Source organism: Trachurus trachurus (genome assembly GCF_905171665.1).
Source record: "Trachurus trachurus genome assembly, chromosome: 15".
NCBI classification, from domain to species: Eukaryota; Metazoa; Chordata; class Actinopteri; order Carangiformes; family Carangidae; genus Trachurus; species Trachurus trachurus.
The window spans coordinates 18,463,875-18,482,666 of NC_139906.1; the positions used below are offsets into that span (position 1 = coordinate 18,463,875).

The following is an 18,792-nucleotide window of genomic DNA, read 5'->3' on the forward strand; positions in this document are numbered from 1 at the left end:
TACAACATGCCTGTCTAACGCAGTTGTAATGTAATGTAAGTAGCTATATTTTGCTGTACAGGCTTCCTATATTCGTGTAAAATGTGGCCGGTTGTATAGTCACAGGCCCTGCAGCGAGGCAGGTGTTATGCACAGACACTCCCAGGATTAGGGGGGGAAATGGAGAACAAATCTATTCATAATCCAACAAGCGTTATGTAATTTTTTAAAGAACTAATGTCATGTGAAGTGTTCAGATGAAAAACTCAGACAAGCAAAGTGTGATGGATGAAAAACAAGTTTTATTTTCAGCTTTAAAAAGGCAATTCTGTATCCAGGCAAAAAGCCAGATGCTGCCATCAATAGGATATAACTATGTTAGCATGTGTTTAAATATACAACAGTTATCTTACATAAATTCTGTAGCAATTGCAATACATTCAGTGGCCACTTAGTTGGACATCTACAAAATATAGCTAATACAGTCCAATTCACTTACAAAGATAACAATGTTAATTTTTTTCTTGACAATGTTTATCACCGAGTTTGTAGTTGGCAGTGGTGAAGTGGTCAGCATTATACCGAGAGATGTTACTACTGTTTTTCCCACTACATCCACAATGAGTGGGTAGAAACATATTTCAGTGTAATGCAGCACAGGTAAAACCGAGCACTAACAAGATCAATCTCATCAATAAACATAATTGAATAAACATATCACCAGTTTGAACAAAAACCAGCTATTGCGTGATATGTAAGGATATGGGGCAATTGAGAACTGGATAGCATTAGATTACATGCAGCACATGTGTGGTGAGTTCTGGGTTCATTAACATTAACATTATATACATGTCATATATCTACAGTATGGAAAAGATACACATTGTCATAAGCAACCAGACACTCGCATGAGGCTGCAGTTTTGCAGTTTCAGTGTTTGCCAAATGTTGCTTTATTAGTTTGTGTGTGTGTGTGTGTGTGTGTGTGTGTGTGTGTGTGTGTGTGTGTGTGTGTGTGTGTGTGTGTGTGTGTGTGTGTGTGTGTGTGTGTGTGTGTGTGTGTTAAAATGACTTAACACAGTTCGGTCAAAGGAGGTTTTTGGATCAGATGTTATTTAGCCATGTTTTGTTGTTGGCAGTGTGTTACAACACGCCTACATAACAACAATACATCATGTACGAAACATTTGTGTGCAAACATTCAATAGTTATATGAAATAATCAATTATATATTAACCTACTCACTACATGGGGATATAATTTGACATGTGCAATTAGTTGATAAACTTCTCAAATAATTAGCATCATTTAGTTACAGTCTATGTTTAACTATTCATCAGACTAACTAAAACATTAGAGGGAGTCTGAACAGACAAGTTTAGCACCAACTAACTGGAAACGGGCGGAGTTTATCTCAACTGCAACTAACCCCGTCCACGCGGCACACTCCGCGGGGAAAAGGAGCGCTTCAGTGACATGACGTCGCAGACCAGACTAGCTGCATTTAGCCTGCTTTGATTTGGGGTCTTGGAGCTAGCTGCCTGCCACTCTTCTCTACAGAGGGACCACTGGGAGTAAGCGGTAGGTCATCTTAATTAATATGTTCGTTTCAGTCATATTTCATCAATACTCACCCTGGTGTGCTGTCCTAAGTTTAGTTAGGCGGTGCCAAAGCTGCTGCAACTGCAAACGCCAGAGAGCTACGGTTAGCTTACCCAAACTCCTGGCGTTGGTGCCACTCTGTCGAAGTGAAGCATTTCAACATTTCGCTGCTTATAAAGTATCTTAATAGATAAGACTGGACTATACGAACTCAAAACTTTAATGGTGACCATCTCAGCGACGGGTTAGTTTGAGTCGCGTCGACGACATTACGTGAATATTATTGAAAAAGGAGTTACCGCGAGTTGTTCAAATAACTTCAGGCTGTCCAACGAACAGCCTGTGGCGCGTAAATATCATCCTCGCTGGTCCTTAAATGTAGTCTGGCAGCTCGGCGGCGCTCAATGCTGCCGCCAGTGGCCGAGGGCCGAATTGCAACAACACAGTGATTTGAGAGCATTGCGGACGGTTGCAGTATAGCTTCCACCCATCTATGGCAGCATAAAGAAGAAGCCATGTGAGCGATAAACGAGGAAGATATGCCCTCTGACCTTCTACTGGATCTTACACGGGTTGATCTGAATTTAATGGTACGAAATATTGCACAGCGTCGGGGAGCGAGTCGTGTTTTTGTCACTGCAACGCTACACAAACCTGACGTCGAGGCGAGGTCCCAATGTCCCTGTAGTAATTTGAGCAACCTTTCCTCACTAATACTACCAGTGTATATCAGATATGAAAGCGGTGTGGTACTTTGTTAGCTAACTTAGCTTACCGAACCCAAACGCATTTCCTTTCTTTTGTTTCTGGTCAACGAAGTCAAAATTGAACTGTGTATGTTTAAGAAAACACCACTGACTTGCATTACTTGCCAATTAGCATATATGACAGGCTTTCAACTGTGTTTAGTGTTGTTTGTTGGAGTTGGAACTTGTTTCGACTTTTAGCCTCAGAAGTTACAGTAGTTGTTTTTTTCCACAGAGAAATGTCATCACCAGCTCAAGCAGACGATGATGAGATGGAGGAAGAAGAGGAAGAGGAAGAAGAAGTGGAGTTTGTATCAGTAAGTCACGTGTCAACTTTATCTGGTTTAATTGAAAATCGAGAGATTTAATGGATAAGATGATCGATTGCATTTGCTTTCTCTCTGTCTGTTGACATTGGATAGACTAATTGTGCAATAACTGCAGCCTAGTTTAATGATTAGACTGGTGTGCCATTTTACCTCATTTCATCATTCGTTCATGATTGCAGTGATATTTCAGGCAGATACCACCTCCCTTTGCAATTTTAATAAAGCATCCTCATTTCACAGTGCACAGGCTTTGCACGCTCCATTTGATCAATATATTGTAGAGATGTGTTTAATAACATTTAATGGCATGTTATCTCGTACTTGCTTCAGGAGGGCCCGATCAAATCTGTACCAGAATGTATTGATCTGCTGAGTGACAGTGATGATGAGGGATGTTCATCATATGGAGGAGGGGTGAGTGGCTGAATAGAACATCCTTTTTTTATTTAATTGTGTGAATACCTGACTACAGTTCTGAAATTGTTATGCCTTCTCTTTCTGATATAGTTTGAAGATGAAATTACCCGTCACAAAGCACATGTTACGTCTACACTGGACAGACTCGCACACAAGGTGGCCCGAGAGAAAAAGGAACGAGCAGATAAATGTAGAGCATTCCAGGTGAGGTCCCTTTGGTATAAAATGAGCTGCTGTCATTGGTTAATTGTCAGATTGTAATTAAGCTATTCATTTCCCTGGAGGTGTCTTTATCACACCACTATCTTTACTCACTTCCTCTTGAATTTAAATGAAAAAATGATTTGTGCTCATCATAATGAGACATTTTAACAGAATGTAAAATAAGAAGGCATTATGGTTCAACTTTATATTTTTTTAACTAATCAATACTAAAATAACTGAGTGTTGCCAAATTGGTAGCTATAGTTCATATATTCTGTGGGATCTACATTGTCTCATACTGTGTCTACATTGAATCATCAAAATTGTGTTTTAATATTATTTCCAATAATGTTTTTCTTTTCTCAGTTACTCTGTAAAAATCATCTTCATGTACTTTAGTCCAGTCCAGTCTGTAGTGTCACTGCTGGCAAAACTTTCTTGACAATGTTCTTAACACCTGTAATTACGGTAGTATCTAATTTCAAGGCTGGATGTAACTTAAAATGCTTGGGTAGAAATTTCCTGAGTGTGTTGTCTGGTGTATGGGGTCAGTTGAGGTCAGTTGTAATAACAGTAGTGCCACCTGGTGGGCAGAATGGAGAGAACAGATGCCGCCTATAGTTCAAAGATGAATAAACAAATACATGTATCATACGAATGTAAGGTATATGAAAAGAAAATCCAGAATATGTTCTGTTGTTGTTCATCTCTGTATTTTTTTATTTTTCAGGAGAAGCAAATCTTACAAAAAGCTCACGGACGACAGGAGCTGGCTTTTGGTTCTCCAGTTAATCAGGAAGCAAAGCGCTGTGTAGACATGTGGTTGAAGATGCCAGGTACGTTTTCAATCAGCCATCTGTTGCATTATCTCTGACACCCCCATCTGTTAATTTGTCAGAACAGCAGGTTTTCTCAGGTCATACTATTTTATTAGTATATTGTTTTGTGCTGCTGCAATTACCTACTTTCCTCACAGGGATGATTATTTCGTTTTAATAGATGCAACCATGTAAACATCAACCTTTTATGGTGCTGATATGTCAGCTGACTGTCTCCACCTCTGTGTTTATTTAGGTGTTCAACCTGGAACATTTAGTGGTGGTTTTGGAAGAAGGCACGGAACCGCTTCATTCGCTCGTAATAGTTCAACTAGACACACCTGTCCAGTGATTAACTGTGGTCGAATTTATGACAACGCATCCCTCCTCGAAGGGCACTTAAAAAGGTCATTATCCTCTCTTCGTTTCCCTGCTGGTGTAATGGGTTTATCATTTCCCTGTTTCTTGTACAAACTATTTTTAAGTAAAATATCTTGTGTGCAGGTTTGATCATTCTCCTTGTGACCCAGTCATCAATCTGAGGGGAAGTGCCTGTGAGCTCTTTGCCTGTGTTGCCTGTGGTCAACATTTTCAAACCAAAGAAGCATGGAGGAGTCACCTTGAAACCAAGGTTTGGTCACACTAGACTTTTAGACAAGTTTTACCAGTTAGTTATTTCAAGTCATGGCTCACTATTGATTTATACGAGTTAAAAAGAATATTCTAGACTGTTCAATTTTGAACCCTAGGTGTCCTCATCTGCTGCGAATAATCACACCATCGATCAGACCTATCAGCGGATTGTGAGCTTTGCCTGTCCTGCCTGCTATGTCCTCTTCAACCTCAGAGACGAGTGTCTGCAGCACATGTCAGCCAAAAACCACTTCACAGAGACACTCATCATGAGTGGTAAGATTTAATTTTCACCTCACATATCCATGTCTCCCTGAACTTAAAGAAAGCAATCAGGAGGTATGGCATGAGCAGGATTATGTGTGATTTATTTTTCTCTTCTTATTAAAGAACCCAAAGGAAGAGCACTGCCTGTTCCTATCCCACAATATGTAAAGAAGTCCATCATCGCTTTGTGCAAGGATGTGGCGTTCAATGTCCGGTGTTCTTTATGTCATAAAGTACTGATGTCACATCAGACCGCTCAAGCTCACTTTAAGTAAGTTTGCTGAGATAACTCTGACATGCATTGTCACATATTTATGTGTCAGACTTTCTATGTTTCTGTATTTTTACTGGTTTTTCCCTCATTTTTCTTTTTCAGTGTGCATTGCAGACAAGGCTGTGCGGTGGCCAAGGCTGATAAAACAATAGCGCAGGTGATGAAACAGCTGCAAGTGCGAGGGCAGTGCTGCCTCTGCCGTAAAATCTTCCTCAGCCAAGCTGAAATCGAGAGACACGAAGAATCGACCCAGCACGATGTGGAGGTCAACCAGACAATGCAGAAAGCACTTCTTCAGCACTGCAGGTTTGGTGAAATTCAACACAGCCAGAGGGATAAAGAAGCACAGAGGAAAAGACAGTCAGCTGGCCTTGAAACATCTTTCCAAAAAAGAACACGTAAGGAAAACGCTCATGAAAATTCTCCAAACAAGCGGCGGAGGCAGAGCAGAAATCTCGTGACAGCCTGGTGTTGTGAGTGTGGTCTACAGTTCCCAGAGGAGGCCGCAGCCAGCAAGCATCTCCTGGCAGTGAACCAGATTTTCCACAAGTGTGGCGTGTGTGGCAAACTCATGGGAGAGTCTTCAATTACGCACCTGCATATGTGTCGCTTCCATGGGGGAGCTCATCTCTCCAACTTCCTCTACTTCTGTCGCAAGTGCAAAGTGGAAATGCCTCGATATGAAGACATCCTGTCGCACGTGTCAGACGATCACAGCGGCCACACCTACTTTACCGAAGAAGAAGTACCTGAACAGGTCAGCACGGTCAGTGACGCAAAGCCGTCAACCAGCCACGAAGTACATTCATCCTCCAAGTCCACAGCGCGGCGGAACGCAGCAGAGCCGTCTCCTTCGAACGCAGAGCAGAGCTGGATGTGCAGGATGTGCGAGGACATCTTTGACTCGGAGGCGGCCGCCCACAAGCACTGCAGCGACGTGAGCAGTCACAGCTTTCAGAGGTTCATCTGCGGACATTGTCCTCAGAAGTTCTTTAAAGAGTCCACCGTGTGCAGGCACTGCGTGAACGAGCACGACGGGGAGATAAAGAGCTCCCACTTCTGCGGCCTGTGCGAAAGCATGCAGTTTGAATCTGAAAGCGAGTTCTTGGAGCACTACAAGAACCTTCACAGCAAAGACTACTACTGCGTGGATAATGCTGAGGTTGTTCAGCCGGCCGTCGCCGAGAGCACCAGCCTGCCTACGTGCCCATGCATGGCCTCAGAGAAGGGCAAAGACGAAATGAAAGCTACGTACACACAGTGCATGAGGAATCTGGCCTCTGATGGAAAATGCCAGTACGTGTGCACTCCTTGTGGCGTATCTGTGCCTTCCTATGCTCGAATGAAGACTCACGTCCACACAAAACATGCAGCCTTGAACCTTGAGAACACGTTCGATGTGGAATGCAACGCTTGCCAGGAGAGTTTCGAGGGTGTACCCAGTTTCCATAAACACTATCACTCCCTACACTGTACACTGGAGCCGTGCATGAGCTCCAGGACCTGCAAGAAAGACGTGAAAGCAGAACCCACCACTGTAAAGATACTTAACGCTGTGGAGCTCGAACCAGACAACAACGGTAAATCACTTCACGGCACATTTTAGCTTTTATTATTGAACTTAGCACACAGCAGTTCTGTAGTTTCATAGGTAGAGATAGAAGGCTGAGAGTTTTCACATCTACCAAGCCAACAAAGAGAGTCAAGCTAATGAAGGCTAATGACGGTAGGCCATAAATAATGCATAGCAACTGTGTAATGTGTGCTACATGGAAAAGTATAGAAGCAAATAAATCTGTGTTAAATGGCATCACATTTTAGTGCTTTTGTATTCAATGTGTTTATTAAGTCATGATATGCGGAACATTGTTTGCATTTCTTTGACTACAGATTTTCATGAGCCAACCGCTCTTTTCTGTGTGTTCTTTTACAGAGGGTTCAGATGACGAGATGAAGCAAGCTGTGTCTGTGTTCGACGAAGAAGCAAGAGAGACAGCAGGTATACCGTGTGAAAGAATGTAAATGTTCCAACTCAACATGTTAGTGCTCATGGTGTGCTGTAAAAGATGAATCTAGAAAGTAGAAGAGGAAATAAGAAATAAAAAGAAATGTGAACAACCACTTCAATGTTTTCAGTATTATTACAGTGACCGAGCAATCTGTGGTTTTTATTTGGATTTACTGTAACACAGATTCTAATGTGTTTTTTTTTGTTGTTGGTTTTTTACAGAGTTGGAAGAAGTTCTTAAAAGAAGTCTTTTGGAATTCTAATGCCCTGATGACCTTGAGCACTTTTATGACACAGTTTATCAGACATTGTATTGAAACAATTTGTATGAGGTAATTCTGTTCAGAATATATTAAATAAATGTTAGCTGTTATTTTATGTTTTCTTCATTTTTAATTGTTTGAAATGTATATAGTACAACACAGGCTCCACATTTAGAGTTTCTCTCTGTTCCAGTTAACAGCGTAGCTCCCTGATCATACCGTTGTTGGCAGATCTTATGTTTTTTGATTTACACAGTCACCTGCTAAGAACGACACTTCAGTGTGTCGACACATGTGCTATAGATGGCACCGATGGCTCTGCAAGATGCCGTAGCTGAACTTGTGACCGTGGTGCCAAGTGTGTCTCCAGTTGCAGTCTCTGTTTTCAGCGCAGACATGGAATCCAGTGGATAGTCTGCACCAGTTTTTTCCTGGAGTGCAGTAGATCATTCCTCTAAAATGATTTGTATTTGCTTTAGTTAATGCTAGTTAGGAGTCAACAGTATAAAGAGAGAAATGTGATTACATAATTTGGAGCACATGGTAGGCTACACAACGCACCAGAACAAATTCTTCTTCCACCCACTTGAAGATGAAGATAAAAGAAATTTTTGGAGACATACACCAGAGGCCTGTAAATAGTTTTTTGTGCACAGGTTTGAATATAAAGCAATTCTGGCAACAACTCTTTGGGCTCTGTTAGTTTCCTTGTGTTGCCATTAACAATTATAGGGAGACTGATTAGTTTTAAAGTTGATTCACACTGCAAATTGCCATTTGGATGCATTATGTGATGCTGCCTTTGTAATTGGGATATACTGCTGTCTAATGTATTCCCAAAATATTTGCTTTCTGTCACATCCTCTTAAGATACTTACCAGGTGGTAACAGCTTGTTTATGCACTCATGGAACAAGTTAAATCAGATTAAATCCTGCCTGGTTGTGGAATTTAACAGCTACTGTCTAACTACACGTTGTACCACTGGTGTGAAACCACTTCAATGATCATTCAGCAAGTTGTAGAACATGGCAGGTGGATTAGGACAATTCGTTTAAAGAATGCACAAAATCTTTTTCTTATTTGACATTTCTGATCTTTATTTTGTGGATCTCAAACCAACAAGGGTTTCTTGAAGTAATGAGTTCACCAATAGAACCAAATCAGGTAAAAAATAAAAAACCCAGATGAGATTATTTGATATTTTAAATTAAATAAATACTGGCAATTGAATTATATTTGTGAACAAAAGTGCAAATCTTTATGTGGACCCTCTGGAGTTTCTCATGGACCTGTAGTGGTCCTCGGACCCCACATTGGGAACCACTGATCTGTTCTGGGCTCCTCGGGAAACTTCTGCAAGGAGCGAGTGAAGGAAGTCGCAGCCCATGTTAGGAAATGTTCTCCCTGGGGCGCAGCCGGTGGAGTCAGTGTCAGTTGGACGGCGCAGGGTGTTGATCGCACACGGGACTTACTCTCAGGCACGGATCATTAATAATAATATAAGAAGAACAAGAATCATTCACCGACATGGCTCAAGCTAAAATACACGCGAAAATGAGCGAGATTCCGTGCAGCAAGTTCAGCAGGACCCTGTCCATGGCAGACCGCTCCGGGCGACTTCTGGAAAATTTGGATCAGCTGGAAACAAGGTAGAGTTAAGTAACAGGCCTCAGCCATGTGCGTTATGTACAGTGCACTTGAGCTGTTTTAAGCACTATCGTGTTTACATTGTGTAGTTTTCACAAGTTATATAGGCCGTAACAGAAAAATCACTATTTATATTGTTGTTGATTGTGATGATCCTGTTCCTTAAACCATCACCAATAATAAAACCGTTACTTTTTACAATAGGGCGTTGTGGTTTTTCAGTGGGCGGTGGTGTTTGTGACCTGCCTCTGTCTCTCTAACCAGGGTGGAGACTTTACGCGAAGCAGCATCGGCCATGGAGCAGGAAAGGGAGTGCATCCTGGAAATGATTCAGTCCATACAGAACAGTCAAGAAATGCGTAACATCTGTGCTGGTGAGGCTGCTGACTGACTGACTGACTCCCACAACTAACACTGTTACATAGACTAGTGATTGAGTCTGTCTTCCATTGTGTATCTTTGTTGTTGCATGCTGTAAAAAAAATAAAAAAAAAATAGTGATCTGGTGAGGTTATGCTGACAGCTACACTGTAGGAGGGAGGTGGTGTTCAAAAACCGCAAGGGATTTCGAGGAGAAAGTCAACATGAGCGTTTTTGTACCCCACCCTAAGACAAGATGGAAGTTTGTACCAGGGAGTCATAGTTTTCCTCCTAGTTTCCAGTAGGCTACTTGTTCTATTGAAGGATACACAACAGTCTAATTATCATATAATATGTATGAATAATAATTTCCTGATTTCCCAAATGAACATTAATGCAATTGGTCTATAAATATGATGTTATAGTACACTGTGCAGTGATTGGGCCATTAATACCACCATTGTAAGTCTTATAGGGAATTGTGTATCAATGTTGTTGAGTTTGTAAGCACATTATAATACAGTCTGATAAAATGCTGTTTTTGTTGCACAAAAAAGCTGAATAGGCGCCTGCAGTGACACTGTTTAAAATGAAGTTCACATAAGGTTGAAAGTTGAATTGTAGCCTATTTATTATCCCTGAGGAGCAAATTGTTGTGCCAGCCAGCAGTAGCCAAATAAATCACACACAGTAATACAAAGGTACAGCCAATTCCAGATCTGTATCTCAAATAGATTCTAAACAGTAAATCAAAAAGAAACTGTGTCCAATAAATATACAACAAATACACAAATGATTAAATATAAAAGGTAGAGAGATGTAAGATCCATGTAAATTTGCAGTGAGTTATTTAAAAAATAACTGAAGCAGGAAAAAAGGAGTTTATGCATCTTTGCAGTTTGTACCGACTGGCTAGAAGCTGTATGAACTCCCTGAACAAAGGGTGGCTTGGAGTTGTTCAGAGTCCTGACCTTATATAGGTGGTGAAGGTAATTAAGTGTCATTCCTGCAATTAGGATTGGACAGCTCTGTTCACCTGAGTTGTCTCATATTGAGACTGAACATGGAAACTTGTTATGTGGCAACACAAAGCTATTCTATGGCCCCTTAGTAGTAGATTGCAAGATGTTCTTATGATTGTGTCCATTACAGTACCAATGTATTTTATTCATTTGAAGGTATTGATTTCTCTCTTGCTTCATGTCCTCTAGGGGAGAGAGAAGAGTTGGAGTTAACTGCAAACCGTCTGATGGGCCGGACACTGTGTGTGGAGATCTCTGTCGGCACAATCAGAAACACCACGCAGGAGGAGGCGCTGCGCCAGGCCACATCAATAATAGATGAAATAGTGCAAAAGTTACTGACTGACATGGACAGCGGCCGGGAGCGGCTGCTGGCCCTGCATGCTGCCTGCGTAACCGAGGCGCCGCCCGTCCCCATCAACCAAAAGTTTCAGGCCCTTGTGATCAGCTGTGCTATGGAGGACCAGAAGGATATCAAGAGGCGGTTGGAGACTTTGTTGAGGAACGTTGAAAATGCTGAAAAGAATATCAAGATTATGGATCACCAAAAACTGGAGGGCCCACAAGCCAATGGCAGTCAATAAGACCTGTCACCAAAACATAAAATGTGTCTTAAGCACCACTAACCTCACGAGAACTGTTGTAACCCTGTACTAACTTTAAGAGAGAATTAACATGTAGCATAGAGATGAATCACTTTAGGTAAATTACAGTGATGTTCAACAGTAGGGCTAAAAATACAGTAAAGCACAATCACGAATGAACAGACACCAGGATTCTCCTGCACAGTGATTCTTATATACATAATCAAGTTTTACTTTCAAATGATCATTTATACTAACCAACTCAATATTGATTGTTGATTGTTTACACCCACCACACAATGTGTGTTCACATGTGTAGCCCACTAAAGACAGAAACAGATACAGCAGCAGTGGTTCATTGGAGGTTTTGTTCCTTATATAAAATGATAATACAGTGTTAATTGTCTACCGAGGTGAAAAGGAGTGACTTTATATATCTGTTACTATCATCAGGAACATCTGGACTGAACATCAGCACAGCATTAGCCCGAGTAGGGTAAAATGATTGGTCATAATATTGGTTAAGGAAAAACTGCTCAGTGAACCCAGTGTTAAAGTGTTTTTTTCCGTTTCACTCACCTTTGAAATCAGGCACTTGTCTTGCCACAGGATTTTGGGCGTGCATACACTACCTCTATGTGTGAAGGCAACACGAATCACATCAAGCTGTGGATTCAGTTCACATTTACAGCTGTTTGTAATGTTGAATTGTGTATCAAGAAAAGTAAATAAAAAAGGCTTTGTCTTCTAAGTGAATGTATTGAAGGTGGTCAGTGGTAATCTAACGGTTATCAGTTGGTTTTTATGGAACCTATTCTACATAAGTGATATCACCCTAAATGAACCCTTATTTATTGTCTTCTTTCATCTATCCAGTAACCTACGCATGTTCATATCAAGTCTGATATACAGTAAATTTTCAAAATTGGGACAAATTATTGTTTAGGATATAGTATAGTATTTTTTCCTATATGTATAATATCAACAGGCAATGGTGAAATGGTGCTACGGTCACATGCTGGTGTACGTATACACATCTTGGTAAGTTTAATGTTTCAACTCAAGGCCATATTTGTTTGAAAGAAAGTTGAGTTAAACATTGTTAGTCTCTGTCACAACTTGTTTCCAAGGTTAAGATTCAATCTCCACACCAGTCCTGTTACTAATAAACCATTGTGTTAACAGGAGTATGGTCATTTGAAATAACACACTGGATGCCAAAGAAAAAAGTTTTATTTAAGTCAGATTACCGTCAACCTTCCCACCAAACTTAAGGTGCACAGTCGTGTGGCACACTTCAAGTCGTGACACATTTGTAAACTGTTAAAACAAAGATCCAACAGTGAGAATTGTTTTTGTCAGACTCTAAGCATACATATATCGTTCTGTCTATCTTAATGTGTGAAACTGGTTTGTGAAGTTGTGTGTGGAAAAACAGTAAGACACCTGAGAGACAGCACATAAGTATGGTTAGTTTCAATTTATGGTTCTTTTCAGATTATATGCCATCTTGATGATAAAGTGCGCTAAATCCATTCAGTCAAAAAAAGCAAAAAGGCAACTTAAACACAATGTTACAAGTAAGAGAAAGCTTGAGAAAGAATTATTTACAGAGTTACTGTGCAGGCAGTCTTAACAAACAGCAAGAGTAGGATTCAAATGTTATTGATGGTCAGAGGAGGAAAATGTAAACATGGACAAGGCATTGTGGTATCGCAATTATGAGTTGAATGAGTGTTCACTGATGTGGAAAAAAGGCATACATGCATTAGTTGTCACACTTTCTTTTTTTCAAAACAACTGCTGACATACAAACTAATGAGGGATCTTGAAATGTGACACAGTCTCAGTGTCAATGGTAAAACTGTTGAACACATTTTAAGCGACTGCCAGGATTTTCACAACAGACTATGAAATTTAAAAGTATAAATTCAATCCTTATCTAATCCTCATTTCAAACTGGTAGAAGCCTCTAACACAGATCTGATATCAATTACAAAACTTTTTTAAAAGACAAAAACATGCATGCACATGTAATCCCAGATGTCTATGTATTATAATTCCATGTAAAATATTTAGAATGTATCTATCAATAAAGAAATGTCAATAATCTCAAGACAGGTGATAGCCACACTACCATATATTCTTTTGTGCTTGGTAAACCGGTGTCTTTCAGATAATGAGTTTTGGAAGGAACAATTATAAAAAGGCTTGATTGATGCAGACAAGGCAATAACATACGGTTCAGAGCTAGCTGCGCCTACGATCCAGCATTAGTCTGGGAGATCTTTTTTGGAGTGCCCTCGTGGAGTGAGAAGTAACTGGATTTGCTTGCATATTCAGGCACATACAAGCAGTTTAGCTGAGAAATATCCAATCGTAATGTTCAGCTTTTTGTAAAAACTTTACACCACGAGGGCAGATATAACTGTGCTATTCTTACTTCCTTTCCCTTCTCTCCATCAAAGCAAGAGCAGAATGATGTTAACAAAATAGTAATAACTGATAAGATACAATAGAGGCCAAAGGAAAAAGAAAAAAAATAATGCACCATTTATAGTGTTTGAAATGTAGTGAAAACTGAATACAAACATACTGAAACATATTCACTCAGCTGTACCACACTTTAAGAGAATCTCAGTTAAATATGAAATGTGTAAGTTGTAAACAAGTGAAATTAAGCCATGGTACCATCTGATTGATGATTTGATGTACAGTACTACAAGATACAAGAGTATCATTAATTCAACCCATGTTTTATATCATTAAGACTTTGTCAAAGTCTGAGAATTCAGTCAATAAATGTGTAAAGAAGCAGACATGGAGGACTATTTTTAACAATAGTTGTTGATATTTGGTTATACATTGGAGCACATTCTATTAATTTCATGTTAACATCCAAATCACTGCCGTGTTAATATTTAACTACAGCTCAGATAAATGGAAATTTGGCACTATGTCAACACTTAAGTGAAAATATCACTCAACACTGTTGATTCATACAAAAATACTTCTGCACAGAGAACTCCCTCTGGATTTTATAGTGTTTTTGTCCATGAGACAATAGATAGAAACAATAGTGTGTCTGTCACTAAAATAAGATGCCTCTATCTAGAGAAGGCTGCAGCTTCCAAAAGGATTTTTACTCTTCTTGGTCCTTTGTTTGTTAGGTCTCAAGGTGATGACTTCTCTGCCGTTGCTGGAGCTCTGGTTGCAAACATTACTACTTGTGGTATTGAAAACACCTTTGGAAAAACACAGTACATGAGTTACATCACCTCAAAAAAAAACGTAGCATGAAAGGTGATCTGCAGAAATCTTTCTTACCTATTTTATTGCTTGTTGTGTGGACCACCTCTGTCTCCTCTGCTGTTTGCTGTTTGAGTCGCTGAAGATATTTCTCAGCTAAGTATTTAAAAACTATAAAGAGAAAAACAGAAGAGATGTTATGAAAGGAACATTCAAAATGAGTTTGTGTGCTTTGTGTAAAAGTGTTTGTCCACCCACCCTCGTTGACGTTGAGGTCTTCTTTTACTGAAGCTCGATAAAATCGCAGTTTAAGCCTTTTGGCCAAAGCTTCTGCCTCCTCGCTGCAATGCAAGTAAAGAGAACACATTTACCAGTCAGTATCATGTGTCTCTCCACTGTGATTTTCACAGAAAAATTAAATAAACTTACTTTTTTATAACAGTCTCTTCCAGGAGGTCAATTTTGTTCTGCACTAGAACTGTGGGAATATCTCCGACCTCTGCCTCCACCTTCTCCCTCCAGCTGTCAATGGCCTGATACGACTCCCTGTCTGTGGTGGAGAACACTAGCACACATGCCTGCGCTCCTGGAATGCAAGACAACACACCATGACAACAGTTCACATTTTACAAGCTAGTAACTCCTTTTAAACGAGGACTTCATTTATTCCAATACATAATTCACCCTCTTTAAGGATGTAAAAACAATCCCACTGGAGATTCACATTTGAGGTGCCAGAATGTTTGCTTTGGTTAAATGCTGTGCTGCCAGTAAACCATAAAACCCCAAACAAAACTAAACCCCAGCAGGTCAGTGAACCAAAGCAACAGTACTAGGGGACTTACCACGGTAATAGGCCTTGGTGATAGCGTCAAACTCCTCTTGCCCAGCAGTGTCCCACAGCATTAGTCGTACCTCTTCATCATTTACGCTGAAACAATGAACAGGTAATGAGGGAAAATGTGTGTAATAATTCCTAGTTAGCATAACAATATTGTACCCAGCAGCACAGTTGTTTCTTTGTCTAATATTTATGTAGCTTTCTCAAATCTGTTTTATGTGAGAACGTTGCATCTCACTGTTTTCTGGTTGATTCAGTTCTTGAATGAATGTGCAGTTGTTGTCTCTCAACTTTAATATAACATTACAAAGTACAATATGTGTGGGTCGAAACTGTGGTTACATCAGAGCAAAGAGGTAGAGAAATGAGAATGTGTGTGAAACAAGCTGCTTACAGAATCTGCCTTTCTAGGAAGTCCACTCCAATGGTCTTTTTGTAGTCCTTGGTGAAGATGCCCTTGCAGTAGCGTTGGATCATGCTGGACTTTCCGACAGCTCCGTTACCAACTACGACCACCTTAATGGCCACTTCCATGTCCTCCTCCAACATGGTGGCGACGTCCAGGTGCTTTTCTCAGTTCCACTCAGCCCTGGTAGTTTCAATTACAGTATGTGACACAGACATATACACCACCTGAAAGCATAAAATTAAAAAACATTGATGTTCCCTACCTTTATAGGTTGGTACAGCAGAAACAAATGTTTATGTTTTATGTGTAGTCCAAGAGTGTGAGGCTTCTATTGGATCCACTGTGTTAATAAGATATCAACAAAATTACAAGAAGAGCATAAAGCAACAGCCTCTTTGGTTTAGTCAACAGACAAAACTTTAAAATAATCCAAATTAAAATTTGAATGGCTCACCCAATTTGAAATTTCACAACTTTTGCGACCACATGTTTCCATAAATATATAATTAAGGACAAGGTACACTCTAATAAATGACTTTATATACACAATAACTGAAATCACCCATTTAACTATTATGTGTGTACTCAAACTGAACAAACAGTTGTAAATTTTACAGGGAACTCTTATGGAGTGGCTGTGCAACGTGTTTATTCTTCCATTAGCACTGAATGCAGCAGACTCTGCATAGCAACGGGGTCCTCCACAGTTATATGTGTGGAACAGCTGAGTGCGATGCTAAACAACATATTGTGGGAAAGCTGTTCCCAATGGACACAGACAACCTACTGTGTGACTGTGGTGTCCAACAGCCTGTCTGACTGTCACAATATTGCAGCAGAAAACATTATTCAACAACCATAATTGAGCTGCCTGATGCAGCTGTCGTTATAACACACGTTCAAAACATGGCTTAGAATAAAAACAGCCAGCTCTTTATTCGTACAGTCCTCTCCGGTTAATACAACGCACTTAAAAACAGGATCTGGTCTTTCTTTTAACCTGCCATCTCACCAGCAAGTTGTATATTTGCAGTTCTTCATATCTCAGTCTAGAAAGTGGTTCAAAGTAGATTACACTTGAAGAAGAGTTGACCACTAGTCTTAACTGTCTGTTCACACACAACACAATGAAATTAGTTTCAACATCATACTATCAATGTCAATAATAACGCTGTTCAGTTATTTGACATATTGGTATCACTGTGATGAGTGAGATATAATCAATATAAAGCAGTAAATCTGACAACAGTCTGTGATTTTAAAAAACAGCTGAAAACTACAATTAGAGTGACACACCTTATACCTCCACACATGACTATACTTCCCAAGGTCTTCTTCACATGTTGCCTACTAATATGAAATCATAATCCCAGTCATGCCATGTTTCTTGTAAAGCAAACAATCTAAACTGCACTCCTATTTTTTACATGATAAATCAGCAGGGCTGGTTATCCCGTGCATTACAGTGCACATACAAAAAAAAACTGTCAACTATGTAGGGGATGATACACCTCCCTCCAAGTCAGTGAGTCATCTTCAGACTCACCGTTAAGTTACTTCATCCAGGCCTCAAGGCGGGGCATTGTTAAAAGCAATAATTTTAGGCACAAGGACAACAGATGGTTTAAGATGTAACAACTCCTGTTTCTATATTTACTGTTACTGTAGGTGACATGTATATCCCCAAAGTCTGTGAGTGGAGTTAAGTTGATAGTAAACTTTCCAATGTTTTTTATTGGCCCAAATCAGACTCCCTCGCCCTCAAGACATGACCTGTTGAATGGCAGCTGTTGAGACCCGAGCAGCTGCTGGTGTTTTCCCTTAAAGCTGAATGAAGCGACCGATGCTGCTGACCGGTGAAAATTATTAAAAGCTAGCAAACCCAGCGAATGGGTAAAATTTCTTACCTGTAAAAATCACGTATCGACTCACCCGTTGTCCGTCAACATTAGATGAGCTAACCAGCCAGTGAACCCACAATCACATATCTGCAGCCTCTCCTTGCTCTTCTCTGAGACAAGAGGAGACGCTAATGACTCTGGTGCTAAGGTTACCTAGCTAAGGTTAGCCACTTTTCCTAAAGAAAACCAGCTCCTGCTCCGCCCGTTAATGATATCCAGCTAATGCCTCACACAGCCAGTGGGTTTCGCTTCAAAGAGGCAGATAAACGACGACAAGTGTGTAAAAATCTGTGACATTTAAGGAATGAAGATAACTGTCTATCGGCATTATTGTCTATCGGTGAGCCTACGTCTCAGCTAACTACGTTGCGCATGAGAGTAGCTCAGCTAGCCTGGCAACTGGCTAGCTCGCTAATGTTTGTTGCTAAGCAGCAGAGCCAAAGAGTGCACAAGGCAAGATAGTTACGTGACACACGCACGCACGCACGCACACACACATGAACATTTGGAGCTCTAAAGTCACGACTGTAAATAAATGTGGATCCTGTTGTCTTTGTCACATATTTCTGTCTTTAGTTTGTATTGTATCATGTGTTTTCAAATCAGTTATTTGGCACGATGTATAATGGAGATATGACTGAAAAAAAAATAAACGAAATGACTCCTCCTCCCTGATTTTTTTGTACACAACTACCATGTGTGTTGCAACATTAAAATACAAAACAAATAAATATTCGAGTACGAAAGCCTCAAAGACTTTCACTCAAAAGCACAGCTATTCTGAAAAATCATTAACAATGCTGGTTAACAGTCCCAAAGTTCCCAGGAACTTTGATTGTCAATTGCAGATACATTCTCAATAAATCAAGCATTGCTACACCACCATGACCTATTTTTGAAAGCTTTCTAGTAAGGCTAGAGAGCATTTTAGGGAGAGATGCTGGGCTCCAAAGGCCACATGTTCCGGGTGCGTTTGTTATGTACTACAGATGCTCCTATGGATTCGTGGCTGTTGCATCCAGCTCGACGACAAATGATTCAGAAAAAAACTGTAACTCTATAAACGCGGGATATTACCATAGACTGTAAAAGGATATTACCCGTAAATCACAATTTATCCAGGTACCGTATATGACAAGTTCCAATATGTCTTTAAAGGTGAAAGGATTTGACGCTGTCGTCGACAACGGGAGATGCGGAACAACTAAACGAGCGCTCACGTCATGACGGCGTTCCTC

General features: G+C 40.2%; 3 protein-coding genes across 9 annotated transcripts; 2 read left to right on the plus strand and 1 right to left on the minus strand.

Moving 5' to 3' along the window:
* Nucleotides 1-1,459: 1,459 nt before the first annotated feature.
* znf451 (zinc finger protein 451) lies at nucleotides 1,460-8,388 on the plus strand. 5 transcript variants are annotated; one of them, XM_083988044.1, is made up of 12 exons: nucleotides 1,460-1,559; nucleotides 2,562-2,643; nucleotides 2,986-3,069; nucleotides 3,163-3,276; nucleotides 4,007-4,112; nucleotides 4,351-4,501; nucleotides 4,599-4,725; nucleotides 4,844-5,003; nucleotides 5,118-5,265; nucleotides 5,371-6,848; nucleotides 7,202-7,267; nucleotides 7,499-8,387. In XM_083988044.1, the coding sequence occupies exons 2-12, from the start codon at nucleotides 2,566-2,568 to the stop codon at nucleotides 7,537-7,539; spliced, it is 2,553 nt and encodes an 850-aa protein (XP_083844170.1). In that variant the 5' UTR covers nucleotides 1,460-1,559; nucleotides 2,562-2,565; the 3' UTR covers nucleotides 7,540-8,387. The 5 variants fall into 5 exon arrangements, with proteins under 5 accessions (XP_083844170.1, XP_083844168.1, XP_083844169.1 ...); XM_083988042.1 differs by lacking the exon at nucleotides 1,460-1,559 and adding an exon at nucleotides 1,982-2,250 and having other exon boundaries at nucleotides 7,499-8,388; XM_083988043.1 differs by lacking the exon at nucleotides 1,460-1,559 and adding an exon at nucleotides 1,983-2,170.
* A 517-nt stretch (nucleotides 8,389-8,905) lies between these two features.
* Nucleotides 8,906-11,489, plus strand: bag2 (BCL2 associated athanogene 2). The gene is made up of 3 exons (XM_083987659.1): nucleotides 8,906-9,190; nucleotides 9,453-9,562; nucleotides 10,760-11,489. The coding sequence occupies exons 1-3, from the start codon at nucleotides 9,069-9,071 to the stop codon at nucleotides 11,152-11,154; spliced, it is 627 nt and encodes a 208-aa protein (XP_083843785.1). The 5' UTR covers nucleotides 8,906-9,068; the 3' UTR covers nucleotides 11,155-11,489.
* An 891-nt stretch (nucleotides 11,490-12,380) lies between these two features.
* On the minus strand, nucleotides 12,381-17,937 carry rab23 (RAB23, member RAS oncogene family). Of its 3 annotated transcripts, XM_083987685.1 has the most exons (8): nucleotides 17,586-17,937; nucleotides 15,916-15,993; nucleotides 15,639-15,833; nucleotides 15,249-15,334; nucleotides 14,833-14,989; nucleotides 14,662-14,744; nucleotides 14,482-14,574; nucleotides 12,381-14,399 (listed from the first exon to the last, which is right to left on the minus strand). In XM_083987685.1, the coding sequence occupies exons 3-8, from the start codon at nucleotides 15,791-15,793 to the stop codon at nucleotides 14,266-14,268; spliced, it is 708 nt and encodes a 235-aa protein (XP_083843811.1). In that variant the 5' UTR covers nucleotides 15,794-15,833; nucleotides 15,916-15,993; nucleotides 17,586-17,937; the 3' UTR covers nucleotides 12,381-14,265. The 3 variants fall into 3 exon arrangements, with proteins under 3 accessions (XP_083843811.1, XP_083843810.1, XP_083843809.1); XM_083987684.1 differs by lacking the exon at nucleotides 15,916-15,993 and having other exon boundaries at nucleotides 17,561-17,937; XM_083987683.1 differs by lacking the exon at nucleotides 15,916-15,993 and having other exon boundaries at nucleotides 15,639-15,877; nucleotides 17,561-17,937.
* Nucleotides 17,938-18,792: the final 855 nt, after the last annotated feature.